At 39.9% G+C, this 26658-nt stretch overlaps 1 protein-coding gene across 1 annotated transcript; it reads right to left on the bottom strand.

Annotated features, from left to right (window-relative positions):
• Nucleotides 1-1062: 1062 nt before the first annotated feature.
• LOC131697962 (avidin-like) lies at nt 1063-3015 on the bottom strand. The gene is made up of 4 exons (XM_058990125.1): nt 2886-3015; nt 2307-2511; nt 1887-2004; nt 1063-1370 (listed from the first exon to the last, which is right to left on the bottom strand). Exons 1-4 carry the CDS (start codon nt 2958-2960, stop codon nt 1337-1339), a joined length of 432 nt encoding a protein of 143 aa, XP_058846108.1. The 5' UTR covers nt 2961-3015; the 3' UTR covers nt 1063-1336.
• Between the last annotated feature and the right edge of the window lie 23643 nt (nt 3016-26658).

Raw genomic sequence — 26658 nt, 5'->3', positions numbered from 1 at the left:
CACCGTTCCCTGATTTTATGGAGGAGGTATGCTCCTCTTGGGATCAACCGGCATCAGCGACAAGTATTTTGGAGCAAGCTGCCCGACTTGCTTCATTGGAAGGCGCAGAGAAGCTGGGCTTGGCAGGATTCCCCCCGGTTGACTCCACCATCGCGGCCCTCAATGTAGGGTTACAGAGACACATTTGTGGAGGGCTTATGCAGCGGAAGCGCAGGTGACCCGCCTGGCTAACACGGTGGGTATTCTCACCGCGTATTTAGATGGCATGCTCACGGGGACCCTGCTTCCAGAGCCTGTGGCCACGGAGCTCCACCTCCTCTCCAGTACAGAGCTCCAGATCTCCGGTCTTCAAGGGCAAGCCCTAGGCCAGCGCTTGGCAAGCCTGGTGGTAGCTCGCAGTCAGGTATTCACTGAGCATTTTATGTCAGAGCTACATCTAACACTCATGAGCAAGTGATGCGACCTCGCAAGGTTTGTTGGTCGTGTTCTCTTTCAGGGAACCGGGGTTACATCTGTAACCTATCGTTCCCTTTCAATTTGAAGACGACCAACAACCATACTTTTGGGAAAGTATTTCAAAGCCGTCGCGAGGGAGCGTGAGTGGACAGCAGATGAGGGACGTCTCACTATTGCCAAAATAATGTTTGTGGTGTGAGCGTACAATCTCAAGGACCCTTGTGCCTAATGAAGGCACAGAGGGATCTACTAGGATCATGGTCTATGCAACACATATAGGAACCCACAAATGCTCTATCAAAAAATGCTATTGCCCATGACCTCTGACCGCTCCAAAAGGTCAAATGCAAAACTTGCTTATAACTCTTTAGAGAGTGCAGATAGGGTCATGGTTATTATGGAACACATATAGAAACCTATAAACTTCATAGAGGTGTAGAGGTCTATGGGAAGTAATGTACACAACTGAATGAAGCTCATTGGTCACATGGACACCTTGGAAGCCGTAAAGTTGCTAGCAACTTCTAGTTATTATTATTATGATTACATTTTCTGTACAGACTGTGCTCAAAATAATATAAAAACTACTTTTGTTTGCCCTAGGAATAGAGAATATTACCATTGTTGTTTATTTCATAACACTAAATAAATAGATACAGATACATGTATTTTAATGCTTTAAATTTAATGAACAATGGAAAAACAAATCAAATGAGATCAGAGAGAGAATGTCAACAGATATACTGCATTTAAGTATCTTTAAATTTCATGATGAGAAGAAAGATTACAAAGTAAGGAGAGCAAATTATTTCAGCCTTTTTTGATAACATCGCTTCATTTGCGATCTTCATTTCAAAGTTCATGATGAATTTCGTTTTCTTTAGATCAACCGACGGAACACATTACTGCCAACCCTGTTTTACAGATTGAGAGAAAATAAACAGCGTTAACAAAAGTCATTTTGGGCAGTTTTACAACTGAACATTTAGACAGGAATCTAGATGCATCTAAATGTAAAACTAATGTTATGTTATGTTATAACAATTTGATCACCCTGATTCTATTAATGTATAATATTTTTGGCCGTGTTTACCATACACAAAGATATACTGTAATCTATCAAATAACATATTTTTTGCTCAGATCCTCTTTAGCCATAAAATTGCAAATACTGTAAATCCATAAATATTTGCAACCAAAAATATTTATGTCTTTACAGAACTCCACCCCAGGCCATTCTAGAGAGAAGTATCTGAGTATACAAAATGCAGTTATTGCATTACAATGAAGCAAAGGCAAGTGGTGGAATAAATAATTTTATGTAAAACTAGCAAAAAACAACTCAGAACTGTCATTTATAATTATGTACTGTTATAGCTGTATACTCGTTTTACTTGCTTACAAATAGAGCTTGACTGTCTTTGTATTACCTGGTTGACGCCCAGTTATCATCACTGGATCTTGCTGTTGCTTTGAGCAGCCACATGGTTTCAAGACGTTCACCACTGCTGTCAACAAAGCACTGGCCAGTAAAGGTTGTTATAGAGTCTGCAAAAAAAAAACAATAAGTGACAAAAATACAAAATACCATGTTCATTAAAGTATATTTTCTGACTAGCCCTAATGTTTTTATATTTGAATTTCAGCTTTATTTTTATTATTATTATTATTATTATTATTATTATTATTTATTTCTTAGCAGACGCCCTTATCCTGGGCGACTTACAGTCGTAAACAAAAATAAAAATGATTCTGAGATGTTCCAAGTTGAAGTTTGGCAGAGTTATACAAGTGCTCATTGTGCTAGGAGTTTCTGATATACTGTGCAATGGACAAAAGTATTGCTTTACCTGAGAAAGTCCACTTAACATGGAAAGCAAATATCGGCTGAGAAGAAGGAAGTATAACTCCAGAGATGGGTGATTTCTTAATTTCCACATCCGTGTGTGTTGTCACTGCAGTTAAGTATGAGCCAATGAAGTATCCATTTTTATCTGTGTCGGAAATAGTCATGTTGGATCCAAGTTCGTTTTTCCATTTTCCTTTCAAATCACACTGAAATGACACTGATTACTTACAGACTTAGATTGATAACAATTTCAAAATGCATGGATTTTCATGATGGATTCAGGACAGTCTGGACGGCAATCTGCCCCTTACTTTAGGATATATGGTATATATTGTGAATACATAAGTACTGTTTATATTGTTACAAAAAGTATGTACAGGTTAGTATAAGGTAATGTACATATAAATAGAACAAAGGAAGATGTTTTTAGAAAACATATCAATAAAACGTTGACAATAAAGATGTATTTACTTGCTTGAGTCAAAATGTGTTCTCTCACAATGTTTGAAGAACATTACACTGTATAATTGCTATTACCAATTTAAGACTTATAGTTTTAAAGGATTATAAAATTACTTACCTTTTCTGCATTGCAGTTATATAATGCAACTTGAAAAAGCAAAATAAGAGTCGAGAAAATAATCATGTTTTTCATGACTGAAAAGGAACCTTTTTGGAATTGGATACCAAATGCTTTTTCATTCGCAAGTCCTTCAGTCTACTAGAACCACTGTTTATATCCTTCTCGTTGGCAATTTGTTTGTTCATTACAGCCAAGTCACGTGGATGGGTTGTCCTGTAAGTTTAGAGCTAATCTTTGAGATTACAGATAATAATGCATATAACAGCGATACACACACGTACCCGAAACTGTGGAAGATATATGACACAAGTTTTCTGAGTTATATGTACCAGATAAAGACGTTCACAGTGGTGTTTTTTTGTTACGTTTTTTTTTATAGTTATAGTTATAGTTATGATTTTTTTTATTTTAGTTATAGTAAGTTTTTATTTTAGTTATAGTTAGTTATAGTTATAGTTATAGTTAGTTATAGTTATTAGTTTAATTTTAGTTATAGTTATTATTACAATAGTTATTATTACTAAATATAATTTTAGTTATTATTTAGTTATTACAGTTAACAGAGTTGTGATGACCTTGAAATCTGTCGAGGTAAAAATAACTTAGGTAATGCCAGGCTCTACACCTCTTCACAGTACACTCCTTAGGATAGCCAAACACAAAAATGTATTGATCAGAGATTACCATTTGCTAGCCAAGTCTTGCTGTACAGCCCTCCACACACTTTAATACTAGTCAAATAGAAATCTAATTTTTGTAACATTGGTATGGCTACCGCTGGAACTGGTGCTGCTACTGCTGGGACTAGTGCTGCTACTGCTGGGACTGGTAAGATTGCTGATACTAGGGCTAAGACTGATCGGACTGATCGCATTTGGTGCACACAGTGCTCGGTGCACGTGGTACTCGGTGCATGCAGCGCTAGCTCCACTCGGTGCGCACGGTGCTTAGTTTGCACGGAACTCGGTCCCAGTGCCCACGGTCCCGCAGGGTGATCTGAGGCATTGCCTACAGGCCACAGAGCTTAAGGAATGCAGGCCGTGGTGCGTCCGTGCAACAGCGTTCCAGGAGGCAATTCCAGAGCCGTTGCCCTAGGCAGCCCCAGCCTCAACATCCCCAGCATGGGCCCTGAAGGCTTGCAGCCTCAGACCCATCCCTTCACCACACAACAGCTGCAATATAGGCACGCTTGCAACTCGGACACCTGGGTGCTCACTACCGTGCAAATCGGTTATGTGCTACAGTTCTGTTTGGGACCTCCCCCCTTCCGAGGAGTCACGCACACATCCATGTCAGACCCTCTTTAGGTCTCGGTACTCAAAGAGGAAGTGGCTATCTTGCTGTGGTATTCCCTCCACTGCTTCAGCTGTCCACTCTGCATCAACGCCCTAGCCTACGAGTGGCCCAGGACACTCCTTTTCGTGTTCTCACCAGTACCGTTGTTCCCGGCCTTCTTGGAGAAGGTCCGGTTAGAGAAAGCGACAATTCTCCTAGTGGCCCCTTGGTGGCCCAGGAGAATCTGGTTCTCGACCCTATGCCAGCTCATACAAGGCCAGCCCTGGGAGATCCCACTTCGCCTGGACCTCCTCAGTCAGGCGAGAGGCACTCTCTGGCATCCGGAACCGGGCAGGTTCCAATTATGGGTCTGGCCCCTGAACGGGACTGCTGGACAGCCCTAAGTCTATCAGACGTGGTTGTGGGTACTCTGCAGAGAGCTAGGGCAGACTCCACTAGGTCGCTGTACGCTTACAAGTAGAAGTATTTCCAGAATTGGTGTCTGACTAGAAGTCATGACCCAGTTTCTTGCCCCATGCCGGTTATCTTGCAGTTTCTGCAAGAACTGCTTGATGCTGGTAGGTCACCTTCTACATTGAAGGTGTTTTTATCGGCTATCTCTGTGTGCCACGTCCCCGTTGACTCGGTATCTCCGGGTGCACATTTCTTGGCTACACGGTTTCTCAAAGGTGCTCGGGGGTTACCCCCTCTCAGGAGGACTGTTCTCCCCGAATGGAGCCTTGATGTTGTACTGGAGGCTGTCATGAAGGCCCCGCTTGAGCCTATACACTCCATAGAGTTGAAGCATCTGTCTATGAAGACAGCCTTCCTCTTGGCTATCACCTGTAGCGTATTTGGGATGATGGCAGCAGGGTGTCACTGCATACAAACCTTGCTTTCCTCCCCAAGGTGATTATAGCCTTCCACATGAATCAGTCTGTGGAAATGGAGTCTTTCCATCTACCTCCATTTGCCTCGGAGGAGGATAGGAGATTGAATTTCCTCTGCCTGGTGCGGGCATTGAGGTGTTATGTGGATAAGACAAGAGCTCTGCATCATACTGACCACCTCTTTGTCTGTCACAGTATACCGAGCCTAGGACAGCCCCTCTCAAAGCAGCGACTGTTGCATTGGATTGTGGACAAAGTCTCTGCGGCATATGACAGTGCTGGCTTACCCCCACCTGGGAGACTAGCTGCGCACTCTATTAGAGGGTTGTCTACATCTTGGGCCCTCTTCAGAGGGGCCTCACTGTCCGATATATGTACAGCGGCTAGCTGGGCTACTCTGCATACATTCTCCAGGTTCTATCACTTGAATGTGGTAGATCCTTCCTTGCCTTCCTTGAGGGTCCTTGAGGTTGCATGCTCACACCGCTAACCTTCGGTTATATGTTTATGAGGCGTCCCTCATATGCTGCTGTTCCTTCTCCCTCGTGATGGCTCTGGTATACATTTCCCATACATAATGTTGTTGGTGGTCGTCTTAGAATTGAAAGGGAACGTTAGGTTACTTACCGTAACCCTGGTTCCCTGAAAGAGAAGACGTCCACCAACCGCGAGGTCGCATCGGTCGCCCTCACGGGTTCGATGCAAAAAGAGAAATGGTGCCTCAGTATGACGTTTTTAATCCCTCGGTAGGCAGGTCCGATTGCATCATTCCAGGAAAGGGACTATCGGCAGCTCTGGTATAGAGAGCTCAGAAAATACCTAACAATAGGCAGGTGTCACACCTAGCTTTGGCATAGCTCTTTTGTGCTATAAATCACTGGGACCCTTTGCATGGCAGGTCTCAGTTATCAAGGTAAACGGTTCTTTAATGGACCCAGATTCATTTACAAGGAGTCTGCCCACTGATGATGTGCAAGAGAAACTAGTTTGGAAACCAAATGATATGAAAAATAGTGAATTCTGGCCCACTCCTGTATTTTGGATGGAGGGAGTGCCTCCTAAAATTACCTTCTGTGAGCAACATAAAATGTATCAAGAGAACAGTTATAGAGCCAGGACCATTGTTCATGGTACAGAGCTGACTCAGAGTAGAGCAGCTGAACGCAATCCTTTTTTAAAGTGTGGATGTGACAAGTACAGATGTGATAAGGGTCGAGGTGAACAACCCCTGACCAGGTCCAAATCCTGCGCAGCCTGTAGTCACTTAGTCAGACACTGTCAAATTCTGTTTGAATTTTCACACTTGAATGTAGACCCACGGGATGTAAAGAGAATTAAATGTGTGGGTTGTGAAAGTGGTCATCCAGTGACATGTGCTCATTTGGGTAAGCTAGAATGTGAAGAGGGTGTTCCTGCCAAACGTGTACAAGTGTCTTGCAGGTATCAAGTGAAGACCCTGGTGGCCCTCACCTGCGATGTGAAGAATTGGATGAAAAGGCCTGTTGTGGTATTTGCAGAACCAGTCCGAGTTGAGCCTGGCGCAGAGTTCGAATCCTGCTGGGAACGGGCTGATTTGTTAGACATGAATTGGATGGTCTAAACAAACATGTATTGATTTAAATAATATGATATACTCTTAGTCAATAATCATAGTAATGTATGTACTCTGTTTCAAATAGACCTGTATACTCAGTCGAAAATATTAAGTAGCTGTTATGTACAGTCTGTGAAAAAAACATGCAGAGAAAGGTCGGGCTGACCAACTTTTGTCAGGCCTTTATCATAGGTAGGAAACTCTTTGATTTAGATGCCAGACCTCGGTAGCCAACTTTCTGGAGAAAGCTACTGAGCTGAGTAAAAAAGGATAAGTATACACTGAAATAAATATATACGTTCTTTTAGTGTAGATTTTTAAAGTAGAAAAATAACAAACATCTTGTAATGGAAAAACTAAAAAGACTTAGAAAACTAGTGTACAGGGTAACCAGCTGAAGAGCAGACTCACAGTCAAGTCTTTTATTTAAAGAAAGGAGTGAGTCTGATTTAAAGACTCTGATTTAAAAGCAAGTATTCTAAAGTAATGAAAACAGAATATGTGAATCAACAATTTAAAGTATTAAAACTGCTGCTATATTTCTGGGAGCTAAACAAATGATAGTTTAAATGGATGGGCAGTCATGTATCGTATTTGAAAAAGTATTAAGACTTGATCTAAAAGGAACCCCTGAGTTAGAAGGAATTTTTCTATTTAGATTACAATAATACAGCTATTAGAATGTTGTATTTAAAAGAAGCAAGAAAATAAAATAAAAAATAGTAGAAACTGTAACTCTAACAGTAAACTTACTAAAGCAATAATGTTGTAACCTCGTTCTTACCTGCTTGTAATACAGGCAGTGTTGAAGATGATTCATTGGTGTTGGCCGATGAAGCAGAGATTTTTTCTGATGGTCAGCGATTTAACTGCTAAAAGATCCTCTCTATAATGAGTGATTTCGTTAATATTAACGAACGGAAAATTCCTTTTGGATAATAGAAGATAGGAGTTTATCTTACAATAATCATTTTCTATATATAACAGACATTAATTAGAACCTGACAGGAAGAGATAGGAACAGAAAGCGTGGGACGTGTTAATATGTTAAGTTAGATATTGGTCTGAAATAATGAGTATTGAAAAATGCTTACAATAGCGTTTCATATTAATCAACCCTAAAATTGGCAAAAAGTTAAGTTGTCTTAAAACCTGCCTTGACTGGATTTTGTATGAACAGTGAAGAAGGTCGGACTTAGTTCAGTCACTGTAGCACTATGGCAATAATCATATAATAAAATTTGGTTTGTTTCATTGATTAATCTTTTAAGCTTTTAATTAAAGTATATGATTATTACTGAAGACGTAAGGGATTTATCAATGGAGTAAGATAATATTACAATTTCTAGGGGTAACTGTTATACCGAAGTAACTTAATTAGAAATACATCTTATAATGCCATTTAAAGTTAAACTGTTGAATGAACATAGTAAAAGTTATTATAACAGAAGCATGGCGTTGACAGTATCGTAAATATACTGTTGACACATTTGAAATAATGTTCATTAATTTAATCAATTAGTTCAGTTTCTCCAATTAAACAAAAAGTCTTTAGATAATACAATATCAATTGTAGTTGTTGTTGTTGTTGTTGTTTATTTAGCAGACGCCTTTATCCAAGGCGACTTACAGAGACTAGTGTGTGAACTATGCATCAGCTGCAGAGTCTCTTACAACTACGTCTCACCCGAAAGACAGAGCACAAGGAGGTTAAGTGACTTGCTCAGGGTCACACAATGAGTCAGTGGCTGAGGTGGAATTTGAACCGGGGACCTCCTGGTTACAAGCCCCAATATTTGAAATAATGTTAATTTAATTTAATCAATTTAAGAATTAGTTCAGTTTTTCCAACTAAACAAAAGGTCTTTTAGATATTACAATATCAATTAAACCAAAGAATACACCTTTTTAGTTTATATAAAGATTTTACTGCAGTAATAAACAGAGGTACTTATTTGCAGAAAGAACTGTAGAGTTTGAAAGTGAAATCAATAATTTTATGGTCCGCGTTTTTTCCCGTAAATGTTTGTCTCACATTATAATTCTGGAAGGGCATTAGACCTTCAAATGATAAGGCTTGGTCTTTGGCACCACAAAGCAGGATTCTGTGTTTGCTCGTTAAAAAGCGAGATTTACTGGTCAGTTTTGAATCCAAGGTCTTTCCAAAATTAACTCTCTTCATGATATCATAGAAATTAATGAACACTTGGCAGCCGAATGAGCATTTGATTAGTATAGAAAAGTCATCTACAGTATGAGTCCTTATCAGATAGGTATTGATTTTATGTTTGCGAGCCAAAAATTGACTTCATGCGGGGAATTTGGAAAAGTGCTTTCAGTGGAGTTTCATATTAATCAAAAACACTAGGCTTGGCAAGTAAACAAGGTGTGTGGAAACCAACTCTTAGAAGCCAACTCTTAGAAACAGAGAGAGAGAGAGAGAGAGAGAGAGAGAGAGAGAGAGAGAGAGAGAGAGAGAGAGAGAGAGAGAGAGTGTACAGGCTTGTACAAGCATGGTACAAGTTAATACAAGGCTATTATATTTAACAGGTTTTTATATAGCTTAAATTTATATGGAAATAACTGAACTAACAACTATATGCTTATTCAAAGGCTTGTCATAGCCCCTGTAAAAGAGGCCCACTAGAGGGCGTAGTTTTTCCGGCAGGAACTGGACGGACTCGTATGATTTCACGGGTGAGTATCTTTATTTTATGTACAATAGCAAACTTTGTTTCCCACCACCAAAGTTCATGCCCTGTACGGGCCACTAACTGCCTCACTTTGAGTCCCTGTCTAGGCCTACCCAATGAGGTAACTTATTCGTACGGATTCAGTCTTTGTTAGTTCTCTTGACTGCAGACCCGCTAGTGAAGTTGCGCTCCTTCAACTGGAGTACCAGGAACAGGAAGTTGAGTACGCTGGTGGTGGCTCCCTCTGCTGGAGCACGGCAAGCACCCAGGTAAGTATGCTGGAGGTGTCTCCCTCTGCTGGAGCACGGCGAGCACACAGGTAAGTACGGTGGAGGTGGCTTCCTCTGCTGGAGCACGACGAGCACACAGGTAAGTACACTCGAGTTGGCTCCCTCAGCTGGAGCATGGTGAGAACACAAGTAAGTATAATGGGTTGCGTTGAAACAGTTTGATAGCTCCTGCTATCGTGGTCAAGCTGTAGCAAAGGTAAGTCTACTGGGGTGCGTTTAAACAGTTTGATAGCTCCTGCTATCGTGGTCAAGCTGTACCAAAGGTAAGTCTACTGGGGTGCATTGAAACAGTTTGATAGCTCCTGCTATAAAAATGCTGGACAGGCCTGGTAGCCTGTAATTATGGCTAGCATGGTTGCAAGAGGAGACCTCAGTGACTTTGAAAGAGGGGTGATTGTTGGGGCGCGTTTGGCAGGAGCTTCAGTTACCAAGACAGCTCAACTTGCTGATGTTTCACAAGCAACGGTGTCTAAGGTGATGTCGGCATGGAACTCCGAGGGAAAGACATCATCAACAAAGGGCAACAGTGGGCGGGGCAAGGCAAAACAGGTGAGCAACTGCAGATCAATTGACTGCAAATTTCAACCTGGGGCGCGAGCAGCCAGTTTAATCAAAAACGGTCCGCCGAGAACTCCACGGAGCGGGATACCATAGTGGCCCAACGCCCTAATAAGTGACTTTACATTGGTGTTTCCATTTTTTTGTCCACTACCTGTATATCATGGGAACCGTGCGGCCTGTCGTGGCTGTGGCTAGAGAAATAATGCGTGTGGTGAAATTGAATGTCCCCAGCAAAAGTTACTGTTTGAATTGTTCCTTGATCTTGAAGAATTGGCTGTGTGACATTTAGAGAAATCTGGCATATGGAATGGAATGAACATCACCGTATGATGAAACAGCGCTCTTTATGTGTTTATAGCTGAACATTTTGGTTAAATATGAGAACATCTGTGTTATATAAATTTATCAGTCGAAAAATGTAGATTGACTATGAGTCGGACATCAGTTATTCTGCTAAAATTTTGGTCTCCCTATTTTGACCTGGCCCCATGGTCCAGTTCTTGTCACACACACACAAAATGCCACATTTCTGCATATTATAAACCACAACCCATGCATTTAAAAATAACGCCTATCCATTTTTGCAGTATACCTTGGATCCATGAACAGCCAACTCAAGACGACTCGAGTGCTCTCCAGGTTTGAATTCTTCCATAACTCGAGTTGATGGACAACTCGACTAGGTAAAAAAGAAGGCGTTTCCATACTTTCCCGGATTATCACATGAATTGGCATGAAATACTATCGAAATTTCCCAGACATACTTGCAAGTTAATGATCAAGTCGCGAATTCGCTGCCGATGGTATTAGTCAAATTGTTGACCATTTAAACGATAAATCCATCTAGATATTCTTACACATTTGTTTCATGCAGTACATATACCTGTGGCAGACTGGTATGCAGAACATTTGACTAAAATATCGAGACATAGAAGTACAAGCAGTGTTTGGAAAGACTGAAATCCTGGTGTGTGTGACTGCTCTCGCATATGGCATTGATGCATCTTGATGGCGCATTGGATATGCGTCACAGGTTTTTTGCACAAACAAGGTGTCGCAGTCCTAAACTTGATGTTATGCATTTCAAGGAGAAGTAACAATATGACTACATGTTATGTTCTGTGGGACATATTCCCTGAATATGATAATACATGAATGTGTATTAGAAATGTAACTGGATTCATTAATGAAACTGTGTGTCTTGAGAAACAGGGCAAACTGCTGTGTCTTGAGAAGGGGGCCTCTGGCTTGCAGACATACTGAACTATGTGACCTACTGATTAGAGGACCAGTGCCTGAACTGGATTAGGCCAAGCGCATAGTTGAATTATGTACAGATAATTCACACGTGCAACAACAATCGTTTTGATGCAAGGAAGACATAAACTAGTGATGTCCCAGTGGAAAAGGACAATAAAACATCAAAGGACTGGGAGTTTAAAAAAAGGCACGATACACAAATGGTCTCATGAATGTGGCTATTTAGCAGAGTGAAAAAGACTATAAATACCCAAGCAAAATTAAACATTTTGCGCTCCACATCGAATGCTAAACAAGGTGCTGTCACTCTGCTAAGCAAAGCTGCAATTCCGGGACTCTGCCCGAAAACGGACCCAAGACAAGAAAGCAAGCTGCAAGCGAGTCAACAATGACAAGCAACGAGACTGAGGCCCGGCTGGAGGACTGCCATAAAACTTACAGAGACTTATCAGACAAACCAGTCTAGGTCTGCTGTACACCCAAAACCAAAAGAAACTGTGCCCGGCTACCTGCGTAGCTAAAAGATTCAGCGAAGAGGACAGAGCGGATGGGCACTGTTGTGGATCCTATACCAAGGACTGAAGACTTTGTTGCAGCTGTTTGTTGATTCTATCTAGAATTTAAAGCTTTGTCGCCAAGTTTGATCCAACGTGGGATTGAAGATTTCATTGTGATAGGACAGCTTTTTGTACTGGACACTTCAACAGATTGAGTTTCCAAAACCGCGGACCAAAAGTCTAAGCTTCAAGGAACTTTTGAGTGTAATTCCAGTTGCATTTTCCTTTCATGGAACTAAATTAATTAATTGTAACACATTCATATATAATTGAACTGTTAATTATTTAGTTTGTACACTTTGCGTGTGAAATAACTTGAAGAATTTGAAGAAGAATTTCTTTAAAAGTAAACTTGCCATATATTTAATCTATTTACCATTAATAAGCTTAATGTGATATATTCTAAGATTGTCTGCATCATATCAGTTGACGTTGTGTTTGTATGTGGGCACGTGTGTGAGCAAACTTCTAGCTACGTCACAACTTGTTCGAGCTGCAGCTTGTGTGTGAGGAGACAGGCGGTTTCAATTGCCTGCTAGCCAGCATGAGTGCAGTGAGAGTTTTGAATTGTGTTTGTGCTTAGAGACTAAGAAATTTACTTTCTGACTTTTCTGATTTCTGTTTATTATTTGTGAACTTAATAAAATACTACTATTGATTAAACATTCCTTGTGTCTGCACGTGTATGTGTGTTCATAGTAAACCCTCGATCTTTGTAACACGTCAATTAAATATTGTTAGTAAGAGAACGAATCAACCCAGATAAACATTAAATGATCAATTATTGAATTGTTCCTAGATTAACTGGTGACACCGACGTGATAAGATTGATTTTACACAGTAAGTGCTGGGTTTATGAACATACAGACACAAAGAATTAAACTTGGAATTTAATTTGTAGTAGTTGTTTTTCCCTTCCAATTGCGTATAACAAACGGGGTTGGAATCGAAAACCAGAGTGCTGTAAAGTAGTTGCTTTTCCTTTCTAGTAGCGTATAACAGCATTGTTAGAACAGAAAATCACAGAGCAGTAAAGTAATCTTTCTGCAAACAACATTTATCAGATATTGATTGCTGCAGTGTTGTTTGATTTCTTGTGTATTTTTAACGGTGTATAACCGCGGACTGTTTAATTTTGACTTAAACCAAGTTAGAAAGTATAGCCATGTCTGTAGATTCAGATTCAGACACTGATGCCATGGTGGAGATGCCTAGATTGGAAGTTGCTTCCGAGCAGGGGCTATATGACTATTTGGTAGAGGTGATTAAAAAGGATAAACCAGGGGCTCCCGATCCAGGGGATCTTGTCGTTTCTCTGTCAGCACTACCCAAAGGCAGAACACACAGGCTACAGCACCAACAGCTACCTCCACATGACCAGACAGGGAACAAATACAGCTTCCCCAGATTAATCCAGTCAGGCAGAGAGGAGCCACTTTAACAGAAAGTGAGGTGGGAAGCATGTAAATGCATACTGTGAGACCTGGGTGATGTTACAATACCAGGAATAAAGTTGGGAGATATCATAATCAAAGGTAATCGACCAGGGGCAATTAATGTTTCCAGTATCCATAGCTAACAAGACTGAAGGCAGTCGTGGGGCCAAAGGAGGCTCAGTGTAAATGCACCTCAGGGCCGACAGGATGTGTGCATGTGTGAAAGTAGAAACCACTGAAGTGGCTGATGCTGTTGTAACTCCACAGTATGAGAACACTTTGGTCAGTGAGTGTCTGTTTGATCAGATTTAAGAGAGTAACCCACAACTGGTACAGGTAAACAAAAGAGAGATGTTAAATGACATCCCCTACAGTAAGCACCCCATCCTCAGCATAGGTATTAGTGCTGTTGGTGTTGGGATTGGAGAGATGTTTACGCATTATCTGCATGTGCACAAGCAAGGTGTCGCAGTCCTGAATTTGATGTTATGCATTTCAAGGAGAAGTAACAATATGACTATCATTTACGTTCCTACCATGTGGATTTTGAGCATGAGGTTTACTGGAACACAAAATATTTGTCGACAGAGGGACTGGAACGAAGAGATTGCTGCAAAATGAAACATTGCAGCGTTTGTAAGATAGATGTAGTTTTTAGGTGATTCCTGTCAGGACATTTCCTCACGAATCCTAGACTGGTCTACGCTTGGAGAGTCGAATCCATAATGCGACAACATCGATACGACTGGGGTCATATTGGGGGTATGCAACCATACAAACGACAAGCAATAATTCAAAGCACGGCAAGACTGAGTTTGCGAATTAGGTTTATATATCTTATAGATTAATGGGAACTTGCCAGTGATAGGCTTGTAGCTTAACAAATGAATGTACTAGGCACTTGTACCATAGATTTCCTGCCTGAAAACCTCATGAACTTTATATTAAAGGTTAGTGTTAGGGGTTAATGCATGTCTATTATTCTGTTGAGTAGCAAAAACATTAATCTCAGTACCATGGAAATACTCTGATAAACTTTGCCCCCATCTACCATGTAAACATAGCCATCCTGGTGTTAATAACCTTGTCCGGTTTAGTCTGTTGTGAAATATAATAAAAGAATACCCATTGTTCTGTGCCGCCTCCAGACAGAACTTTAAACACCACACAGAGTCTAGATATCATAAAGGGCAATCCATTAATGCATTAACCTCTACACTGCAGTGCCACATGTTTTAGTTATTCCGGGTGAGAACTTATCAAACAAAGATATGTTTTTAAACCAACCTGCTTAGGAAATAACATGCAATTACAGTGAGACCAGAGGCACTTACTATCGGCATTTATACCAAGAGCTAATAGGCATACAGTCAGGACGAAAACAGATAGTAGAACGAAAACAAAAAAAGCATCCCTGGGGGCATAGTGTAAGCGGAATGGTATCTTTGAAGGAATAGTTTGTAATAATAAATTTAAATGGATATGAAAGTAAACTGGAAATTGATGTGAAAAAGATGGCTATAGTCAATGGTTAAAACAATGGGTTATTTTTACTGGTAACACCAGTAAAGGAACTTGATTGAAGAACCATATGAAACAGGTATGTACAAACTTTAATGACAACACCTCAAAGTGTTCAGTCTGTATCCTTGATATGGAGAGAGGTTAAAACAATTGGCCATTAAATGGTCATTTTTACTGGACAACACTGGTAGTGGAACTTAATTGAATAGAATCTGAGAATACACTGTGTACTAAATATGGAGACATGAATTCAAAGTGTTATGTCAATTTACAAGCAATGTAATAGTTACAACACCTCAAAATGGCAGCCATATTAGGTCAGATGTCGATGTTATGGTCACCTAACATTTAACATACAGCATTTATATACTGTAGCCCGGCAAATACCAAGAGAATCATAGAATACAGTTGTGTACCGAATAAGTATGTCAAAGCATTAAGTCTATTATGACCACAATATGGCAGCCATCTGATGGCACAGGTAAAGGTGAATGGTGTCATAGGGTTTTGAAATCATAGTCATAGAAGTTGGCATCTCCAGTGGGTATGACAATTACATACAGTATTGAATCAAGCTCTGACATATAAGACTTATAAGCTCTGAGAAAAATAAATAAAACCATAGCCAGCTCTTACCTACTTAGCTGTTGTTGTGTGGATACAGTTCCATGAAGTACTGTAGGATTCCATAAAGAAGTTACACTCCCCTCTTATTAGGTGTATGCTGGTGGTTTGCTGGTAATCCTGGGTCAGGAGATTTGGTGCTGGTTGATGAGGTGGTTAAGATGGTCCAAGAAAAAAATAGGTGCATTAAAATTCCATTACTGTAAAGTTCTAAAGACAAATGTTTGTTGTCTACACTTCTAAGGTAATACATTTGCTGTAAGCCTTGCTTTTGACTTTATAAACCTGCTGGACTAGTAGATATCTGTTCCCAACTCTTAGCTGCTCACTAGAAGTTGCTGGAATTTTCAGCAGCTGCATAAACCATGAATCCCAATGACATTTTAGTATTTTACTAAAACACTAACAGTAAAGTCTAAATCCAGCAATTATTAATTTATAATCAGAGGTGGTATTTTGACAGTGTCTGTTTGTGTGGTTCTTTCATTTAGCCCAGGTGGCCTCCACTTTCTTTGATACAAATTCTCCTCACTCAAGAGAACAAAGAGACACCAACAGACACAGGTGCACATGGCCTAAATTATCACCATTCAAAGCTGCTAACAGGCAATGAAACACCATTCAGCACAGGTAATATTACATCCCCTATACTAAACCAACATACACTGGCAAAGCTATAAAGAAAGTTAGATGAACAATTTTATTAATCCTCTATTAGAGGCCAGTTAGGAGGTGTGAGGCCAGGCCATAGTGTCCACAGACGTCAACGTATTTTAATTGAAATGCTTGTCTTCCAAATTCTTACTGATTTCAAAATAAAAAATTACCACAGTATAATATAAACAATGCAATAATAATAAAAAAAAACAGTATTTGTATGTTTTGTATTGTGTTATAGAGTAGTATGGTAATAAGGATTTGAAAAAGTTAAAATCTGAACAAATACTGAAAACAGCATGAAGGTAATTTTCCATGAACCAACCATAAATGTTGCCCGCACTTAAAGCGCAAGTACCTTTAAATGTAATTTTAGTTTTTTTTTTCTCAGTGGCTTGGATCAAGCCATTATAATTATTCTCTGAATCTGCCTTTACCTGACTTTGAGCTATTTTAAGGTTGTCTGGAGAATACTAAGTGCCAGGACTGAACAGCCTTCCTTGTTCCATTCAAACCTGTCACAATGTGACCTTTCTTCTCTGCCAACCCAACCTCTCTCTGTCTATGTACAGTACATTATATGAAGAGAGGGTGGGGCTGGCAGAATTGAAAGGTCATATTGTCACATGATTTGAATGAAATATGTTAAACCCCAGCATTTAGGATTCTTCAGACAAGCTCAACGAATGTTCAAAACTATCTAAAGGCAGATACAAAGAAAATAATAATTCAGAATTGTACCAACAGACCCACTCTGAATGATTACAAAGACCATAAAATGGTAAGGGAAATAAATTTAAAACAAAGGAATTAAAATGACATTTGGGGGTGTACACTCTTTACGCTTTCTAGTAGTCTTCAAAGAAACATAAAAGACTACTAGAATATGTGTTTATCTTCCCCTTTGGTTAGGGTGTATACATAGTTTGGAGGCCTGTTCTTGACAAGACAGAGGACTCCGCATGACCTATTATTGATTTTTCATCGTCAACAGGGTGAAGGGACAGTACTGTGTAGCTTTAGTCCCAGATTGATTCCTCTGTGTGGCCAGGCTGTATGTAATTTAATGTGCTGTTTTCACAAAGATTTCCACCTCAGGTCTGCAGGGGCTATCAGAGACCTCACCCGGGGTGAACAAGCAGCAAAACAAAGATACCAGCACCCACACTGATTTCTCATCAAAACAAACTAATCCAAAGAAAATTGCTCTGTATCGAATCGAAGACGACGACATTAAAGCCACAGTTTATTCAAATGGATTTGCTTTAGAAATAGGTCACCATCAGCTCTATCTACTGACGTAAGAATACATTGCACAATTAATTGTTATGATTATTATTATTATTATTATTATTATTATTATTATTATTATTATTATTATTATTATTATTTATTTCTTAGCAGACACCCTTACCAGGGTGACTTACAGTTGTATACAAAAAAATACAATATCAAGAATTACAGTACAATTAAGAGCAAGATACAAAATACAATGACTTCAGTCCAAATAAAAGCAAATACAAAACAGTACGATTTGATATTGGGGCAGTTCAAGAGCAGATAACAATGTTAATATCAGGGTTATATATGAGTGCAGGTGAAATACAAAATGAAATACAAACTACTACAGATTGGGTTAAGTGTAGGATTAAATACATTAAAATAGGGAGCAGATAAGTGCAAGTTAAAGTGCATTAAAGACAGAGTGCTATACTGTCCAGAAGGGAAGAGTTGAGTTGAGTTTTACAGGTGTTGTCTGAAGAGGTGTGTCTTGAGGAGGCACCGGAAGGTGGTCAGGTGGCAGCCGAGTTCTGGATGAGCTGGAGTGGACAGGTGGCGGACGTAGGGAGGCAGGCCAGGAAGGAGTTGCAGTAGTCTAGGCGGGAGAGTACCAGGGCCTGGACGAGGAGTTGCGTGGAGTTGGTCGGATTTTTCGTATGTTGCTCAGGAAGAATCGGCAGGTGTGTGCTAGAGTGGAGATGTGCTGGGAGCAGGAGAGGCAGGGGTCCAGGGTTACTCCGAGGTTCTTGGCTGAGGAGGAGGGAGAGAGCGTGGTAGATTCCAGAGGAATGGAGATAGAGAGATCAGAGGAGGAGGAAGATGAGGAGGGGAAGAAAAGGAGGTCAGATTTAGAGAGGTTGAGTTTGAGGTTGTGCGAGTGCATCCAGGAGGAGATAGCAGAGACAGGTAGAGATACGGGAGGGGATGGTGGGGGAAGGAGAGGAAGATCTCAACATCAACATAGAAATGGTGTGAGAAACCATAGGATGCGATGGGGGGCCCAGGGAGCGGGTGTAGAGAGAGAAGAGGAGAGGACCCAAGACTGATCCTTGGGGGACTCCTGTTGAGAGAGGGTGAGGTGTGGAGGTTGAGCAGCGCCAGGTTACCTGGTAGGTGCGGTCGGAGAGGTAGGAGGAGAACCAGGCCAGAGCAGTGCCAGAGATTCCCAGGTCAGCGAGAGAGGATAGGAGAATACAGTGATTGACAGTGTCAAAGGCAGCAGAGAGTGTATATTAAATAATTAGCAGAGTTCCTACGTGGTTCCATAATCAATATACAATATGTAATAGAAATGTAACCCCATATTTTTTACAAGCTAACAATCTGTATTTTATATCTGTGCATGTGGAACTGGGCTTGTCCTGGGTTCAGGGTATACATAAGTAAACCAGTATTGGGATTTTGTCTGGTTTGGGTCCAATTCATTTGCCTTTTAAGGAAGAATTGTGTAATGTTAGTTACCTTTTTTATTTGTTGTATAGTATGTATTGCAGATGCATGTATAGAAAGTAATAGCCTGAATTCGGAATGGTACAGGGCACAGGTATCAGATTGCAAACTCTGTCTTTTATTCATGCACACACATAATGCAATGAAATAACAGAATATTAGATGTGACATTTTATTTAAATATGAAATGAATAATGAAGGAAAATGTATATTCCAGTATACAGTACATTTAAAGCTTGTTGTGCTTCCAAAATCAAATTCAGCTTTTTAATTTTGTAGCAGTTACAACAAGCAATGAAATGACAAAACAAAAACCCAACCAGGAATTATATTTAGGAATTAATTTGGTTAGAGCAGGCTCTCTAAAATCTTCAGTTACTGCATTTACCCAACATGAAAGTACTTTGTCTGCCTGCAAATTAATATCAATGAGGATGCTAAAGTAGTAGGTCTATCCTCAGCTGTAGATTCCACTACTCAATTGTAAAATTACACTACTTCCAATGGAAACTTACAAGGTAAAAGACCATACACAAATTTTGAATTTGCTTCCTAACCCCCTACTCTGAGTAATCTACCAAGTTTGAAAAATCAGGCTCAAAGTATGGTATATGCAGGCGTTGCCTCCTTGTATTATCCACCCCCTGTATATGTACAGCATACAGTATATGTTAATTACACTATACATGCATAGGTCAGCACACTTGTATTACCATTTACATGTGTGGCTACATAGCTGAAGATGTCTTGAAGGTGCTCCAGTTAGTTGCTGGTTGATCAGCCACGGGGAGCCAGCAGGGCTATTCATTGGGATTGTGAATGGCAATAATTACTCAAAGCTGGCAAGGGTCACACAAGGCATGGTCTCAGCACATGCTGCTTTTAATTTGAACTCACTGAAGTGTGAGGCAATTTGGAAAAGGTCCTGGTAATAATCAGCAGTGAAAAATATTAATACAAAAAATGCAGGAACAGTTTTCCATTGAAAATTAGTTATGATAGTTATTTTAAAAAAATCACGATTTGCATTCAATGAACATATGATTAGTTTGCTAAGTGAACCTTATAGTGGGAATTTGGTTGGACTAGCAAGATGTGTTAAGGTGGAAACTGAGTTAACATCTGACTAAAGCTTGAGGAATGGGAATTTACTGGGCTATATTCTTTTTTTTTTTTTGCTTAATAATAATGTTAATGTTAATAAATCTATTGGTTACAACTCCTAATTAATGCTCTTCTCCCATATCTCTGCAGGTTTGGATATTACAGGTAAAAAACAAACAGAGTTGTGCTGAGTATTTTCTAATACATCTAAAACAGTGTCACAAAGACGGCCGGTGTGGGTGGCGTCAGACCAGAGCCAGGAAATAAACAACAGAGACTTGGGGTTTTGATGAGGCTGAGCGCGTGATCGCGCTCAGCATTTAATAATTAAACAGAACAGAAAATAAAAGGTTTTAAACACAAAACAGGACACGGCACTTGAGGCCAAATTAAATAGATGAACAAACGGTGCACGGAGACGAACAAACACTTTACGTTTCTCTCTCTCTCTCTCTCTCTCTCTCTCTCTCTCGAACACCCAACCCCGAGTGAAAGAAATGTGCATCTATATATACTGTTGTGCTGGGATTCAATTACTAATTAATTATTCACTTGAATCCCAGCACTTGAATTAATTCTGTGCAACCCCGTGCTCACATACTATACTTTAAATGCACGTGCAGTGATGTGCAATCCCGTGCCTAAATACAAATATACAATTTAAATCACACGTGAAACACAGACCCGTTTATATCCCGTGTACCAATCTCTATACACCAACATTAACACACGCAACATACAACACTTAACACACACATACACACAGGGGCGGGGCACATTGCCACAAACAGTTATGCATTATTTTATTTTTTTTTACATATACAGATTGGACTGGAAAAACTTCACTCACTGACATTCGAATCGAGGCATGTATCTCAAAATGAAATTGTTCAACAGGTGTTGCGCAGATTTCTGTAACATTACCCCATAGAATTCTGTATCCCCACATTATAATATGCTTGTGCAGATGCAGTTTTTAAAAGATCGCTGGACGTGCAAGCGCAATATTTCTGTGCCCGAACCCCGTTGTGTTCTCAAGCACAGCCATTGAGTTCTGCTACAGCTTTCAACAATTCACGGGGCAGAGCTAGGCCACCTGCTGTAATGTTTAGGACATAATGTTAGTGACAAATAGAACATATAAAGAGAGAGGCTCCATCCTTCGAAGGCCATATGCATACAAAGGGGGGGTTCCGTCTGTAAGATGACCCGACATTCGAAGAAGCTCGCGAACCAGAAAGAAAACACATTAGTATTATTAACAAAAAATGGTTCCGGCTCTTCAATGGCCCAACATATGCAGTAGGGGGTTCCGTCGCTGAGGTGACCCGACATACAAAGAGGGGCACCGTCACTGAGGTTACCTGACATACGAAGAGGCTCACGAACCGGAAAGAAAACAAAGTTGGTAGATGTTAGAACATATAGAACGGGGTGTTCCGCCACATTATAGAAGGGGGGTTCCATCGCTGAGATGACCCGACAAACAGGAGATGGGTCACCATCTTTGAGGAGACCTGACAAACAAGAGGGGTTCGACCGCTTGGGGCCCTCACATAAATAGAGGCATCAACACCTGAAAGAGTAGAAGACAAGGAATCATGCATGCTAAAGGAGGGGTTTGGCCAGGGGTCCCCTCTGACTCACGGAGAACCCTCCTCTATGAGGTAAATGAAGCGATGCTTAACAAAAGGGTTGGAGAAAGTGGAATCACTAACCCCCCAAAGGATAGACCACCGGCTCCCTGCTGAAGATGTTTATGAGAAGAAACAAGGAGAACCGCCAATGCATATAGAAAAGAAAAGAGAAAACATGTAACACAAAAAGAAAGAAAATGCTTAACATGACACAGGTTAGTAACTGTATCCTACTGACTATGTGAAGACCCTCCACTCAGTGGAAAGGAAAAACCCCCTTTCATTTTTATTTCTTTTCTTTTTTAGGAGGAAACCTTTTGTGGCCCAGGCGGATAGGTCATCCCCACTGTGGACATACTAGCAATAGACTGATGGGCAGATGCTATTTAGACTGGTGAAGAACGAATGCTTCGACTGCTGATGAGGTCCAGCATCCCATATTTTTTATTAGATGCTGATTAATCTTTGCTCTTGCTGCTGAAGTGGTTACCCCGATTCTGAATGAATGCAGAGTGTGGAATTGTGGGGGAAGACCTGCTCTGGAAACCAAAGTGGATAGCCGAGAACAAAACATGTCTTGAGACAACAGACCCACTTGCATTGATGAATATGGGGTAGGAATGAGATTTGGGTTTACGTTCTGTAATGTATTTCAGCATGGAAGCATATGGGCATAGAGTTTTTTTTTTTTTTTTTAACAATGGACCGGCTTCAATTGAAGAACAAATGGTCAGAGGATTAAATCGCCTTGCGTTCTGTGATGTACTTCAGTATGGAAGTGTAGGGGCACAGAGGAGAGTTGATTTTTGAAAGCTGAATACATTGTCCTTGCCGCAGCTGATCCGTTTTTGAAATTCGAAGGAATAGGATGAAATAGGAATCTTGAATGAGGTTCAGGTCACTGCAGCGGATACCTAGAGTAGGAAAGCTGGAAATAGAAGGAACTGTATATTCGGAGCATCTCAAAACCCCACATACTGTTAGGCATATGATTTCCATATTTAAATTGTCAAATGGAGAAAAGCAGCCTTGGCAGAGATAGAAATCAAGTTGCCTAGAATGACTATAGAGATAGCCAGGCGAGCAGGCAGAGCCTGAGAGCACTTGGAAATTCCTTGCAAAAGGAGACGAACAACTGGGATTGATAGTATAGTTGGAGAAGCAATAGACATCAAGCGAAATTGGTGTTGAATTCCTGACAAATAGGATTTGATAGTAGCTGGTGCCAGATGTAAAGATTCGTTTACATTAACTATGAAAGCTATGATCCAATTATGGTTAAATTGAGTAGGATTAATCCTGCTTTGGGAACAGAAAGTCAATAGGTGGTCCAGCCTGTGAAATAAGAAGGGTGATGGAAGTAGCAAGTACTACAGCTATGTATGCTTGCGCTGTATTAAGTAGTCTGCTGATAGATGGGTTCAGTTGAAAATTAGCTGGCTGAACTGGAATGTCACTGCTGGAGTTGGTAGAGCTGTAGGGACCAGACTAAAATCTGGAAATCGCTGTAGTAATTGCATAATAACAGGTGAACTGGAATGATAATATGAACTGTAGATTTGTTTTTGCACATGAAAAGTATTCATTTCTTTGATCAAAGATGACCCCATATATGTGCTGCTGTGACAGTTGGGTATATTTGAAGAGCTGTGGATTTTAGATGCAGTAATAGGTTTTCAATTTCTAGTGACAAAAAAAATAAAAAATAAGAAATAAAAAATAGAAAACCATTAATTGTTAAAAAACCTCCAAATCTCTTAAATGAAGCTAGGTGGGGAGGTGCTGAAATGAAATCAGCATAGAATATAGACAGGCAGTTCCAATGTTGAATGAGAGCCAACCACATTTAATTGTTTTTTCTAGCTTCTGATGAAATATTAATGTAGGAACCCAAGTTTTTTGCTGTTGAAAGCGCAAGTAAATCAAAATATGAAATGTCCGACCTTGGGGAAAATGCGAATTACAAATTAGAATGGTCCTGCAAAGAGAGTGGTGCGTGTTTCTTGATCTGAAAGGTCTGAATAGGGGAACGAATATAGTCAAGTTTAGATATAGAGGGCTTGCTTAAAACATCCAGTGCCAGTATGATTCATAGAAATTGCAGAGGCTAAACAGATTGTTTCCATCACTAGATCTTGAGAGATTAAAGTATTTGAGAACAATAAAAATGGCAAACAAGGAGAGGTAGATGACTGCTCTTAAAGATCTCACACAGGCAAAGACGAACAGCTGGAATGGAGTGTAGTGGTTAAGATCGGGAAAAGTCTATGAATGCATTATCCATCAAGAGGTAAGAGGGTGCTTTCAATTATATTAATAGTTCTTCAATGTCTGCTGGCAGCTCCACACATTAATTATTAGCCTTTAAAGTAAACATTTCAAACCAAGCTCCAGGTAATAGTTATTTGATTAGAAAATACAGGGCTTTCTTACACAAGGATATACATACTGTAGCTTAAACACACAATTTGTGGTACTACCCTCTAGTGGTTTTGATTAAACGTGCATGAGTCCACTTCATGAAAGCAAAAGGGTAAACTACAAGAATGCGTTGTAAAACATGAAACCAAGACAATTTCGCCACGAGTAATTTTTTTTTCTTCCCCAAAACAAGCTGGGGATCCCGAGTTGAATGAGAATTGAATCAAATTAATGTCCTACCCATTATGATTTTGTGTCTCAGTTACTGAAAGAAAGTAGCAATGAATCGCTGCAGCTGGGAGATTGTATGGAAATAGTGCAACGTCATGATTGATCTACTGCCGATATGGGCGTGGAGAGACGAGGCTGTATTGACGAGAAAGTAAACAGAATTGGTAATGCTGATAATGAGTGATTCCAGGCCATTGTGCACCTAAGGGCATCGTTGAGAGCTGTATTAAAGCTTGCTGTCTTCAGATATTATAAAAAGGGAGAAAGATAATCTGCACTACTGGATCTTGTAAGCACACTGAAGGGGCGTTCACAGCGGACACAGCGCACATGTCGCCTCCTTGCGCGTCGCTCTGCAGTCGCCACAGACCACTGTTCACACCGAACACGGCAGGGGAGCGGCAGGGGAAAGTCAGCGGGCGGTCTGTTGTTAGGGCATGACTGCATGTACAAGCAACAAACAGTAAATGTCAGTGGGAAAGGAAAACTCTTTTTATACAGAAGACAAAAAGCTTAGTAAAAAAATATATTTCAAGTAATGAGGAGCGAAACATTATAATTTTGTTAAATTTTAACCCCCCACACACACACCATCATAATCCCCCCACAATTACCCAAAATATCAGGCAATTGTGGTGTTTAAAATAAAATAAAAAACATGTTGCTTTTAAAAATGGAGATATTTTCATTCTTTCTTTGTGAGTTTTGTCTGGTTTGCTGGGTATAGGCAAAGAGAGTGTGAGTTAAAGACATCATTATACATTGATATAATTGCGCATTATCGTATACACATGATTAAAAAATGCAAGAACTGCCATCCCATCATATCAAACTTTTTTGGGGGGTGGGGGGGACTGTAAAAGCGACAATACAATACCTGGTACAATGAACAGCAAACAAAAAAAGATAATTGCAATCGCCCTGCTCTACCGGAGAAAGAAAAAAAATGTAAGATCGCTGTGGGTCCATGACATCCTCAAGAAAAGAAAAAGGTACAGCGAATATAATCGGCTGATACAGGAGCTCCGGTTTGGAGCGTTCCTGTCCAGCGTTTTTTGGAAAAATGCTGCTGTGTCGGCGTGGAATCATCAAGGGTACAGAATTCTATAGGGTACAGACATCTACCATACGTAACACCTAAACTTACTTGTATGCCAAAACATTGACTATGTCTCTGCTCTCGAGAAAAGGGCATTTTCTTAAATGAAACAAGTCAAACCCCACCCGATCAATACAAAAAGGAAACATTGATGATTTTGCGAGCAGTAAATTGTAACGTATTTGACTACACAACAATGTATAGGCACGTTTGTTTTTTACTATTTATTTTCTTGGACTATTGTGGAGCTACCATTAGTGAAAAAAAAAACAACTTTGAATACCCTTCTATATATTACCTTTTTCAACTTCATATGGTGTTCCTTGTTTGTTTGAACTGTTGGCTTTTTATTCAGTAACTCAGGAAAAGTTTGTCGAGCTGTGCTACAGGATTTAATGCAGGCTTCAGTTTTTTACAGTTTTATTCTGAAATGTATTTAGCACATCCCCTACAGTTTATTTTTTTCTGTCAGATTCATCTAGTCGTTCATAATAACTTAAACCCGAGAATTATAACTGTTGTAAAAGGGTGTAGCTAGTTATAAATGCTATAATGTATATAGAGGTGTGTGTGTGTGTGGCTGTTTGTTGAGTGGTAGGGGGCCCGCAAGTGTATGTTTGCCTAGGGCCCAGTGATGGGTTAATTCTGCCCTGCCGCTAACATTTAAACACATGATGTAGCATGTCATTATTTTGTCATATTTTCCTAATACTTACATTAAATACGTTTGTCATATAATATACTAAATGCAGTGTCCCTTAACTGGAAAAAAAAAATCCACATGTATTGAGTTTTTTTTTTCTAAATACTTTTTTTTCCCATTCACTTTGGTTTAAAATAATAATAATAATAATAATAATAATAATAATAATAATAATAAAAACTTTTTATGGAGCTCTCCAAAATGTGTTGGTATCCTATCCATTGGTAATTGAACTAAATTGACACTTGTGTCTCAACAGTGTTACTGTCGTAAATGGTTACTGCTTTTAGATATTATGTTTTATAAATTTAGCCCGACAGGCACACTTCCACTTATAGTGCTCTTATAGTCTGTGAGTCCTAGATCTGTAAGTAATGCACAGCAGCAGCAAAAATTCCAGTAAGCCTAAATTAAGACTCAGGAATGGATTTTTGTTCAGCTTTTATTAATCAATATGTTTGTACTGCACTACTGCCTAAAACCC

Source organism: Acipenser ruthenus, chromosome 17, assembly GCF_902713425.1.
Source record: "Acipenser ruthenus chromosome 17, fAciRut3.2 maternal haplotype, whole genome shotgun sequence".
Taxonomy (NCBI): domain Eukaryota; kingdom Metazoa; phylum Chordata; class Actinopteri; order Acipenseriformes; family Acipenseridae; genus Acipenser; species Acipenser ruthenus.
This window is presented reverse-complemented; position numbering and strand designations above follow the sequence as displayed.

Coding starts and splice junctions, on each gene's coding strand:
- LOC131697962 (XM_058990125.1), bottom strand. CDS start 2,960: ATGAAAAACATGATTATTTTCTCGACTCTTATTTTGCTTTTTCAAGTT. Junction 2,005..2,306: donor TGTTAAGTGGACTTTCTCAG/GTAAAGCAATAC, acceptor TTTTTTTTGCAG/ACTCTATAACAACCTTTACT. Junction 1,371..1,886: donor GATAACTGGGCGTCAACCAG/GTAATACAAAGA, acceptor TCTGTAAAACAG/GGTTGGCAGTAATGTGTTCC.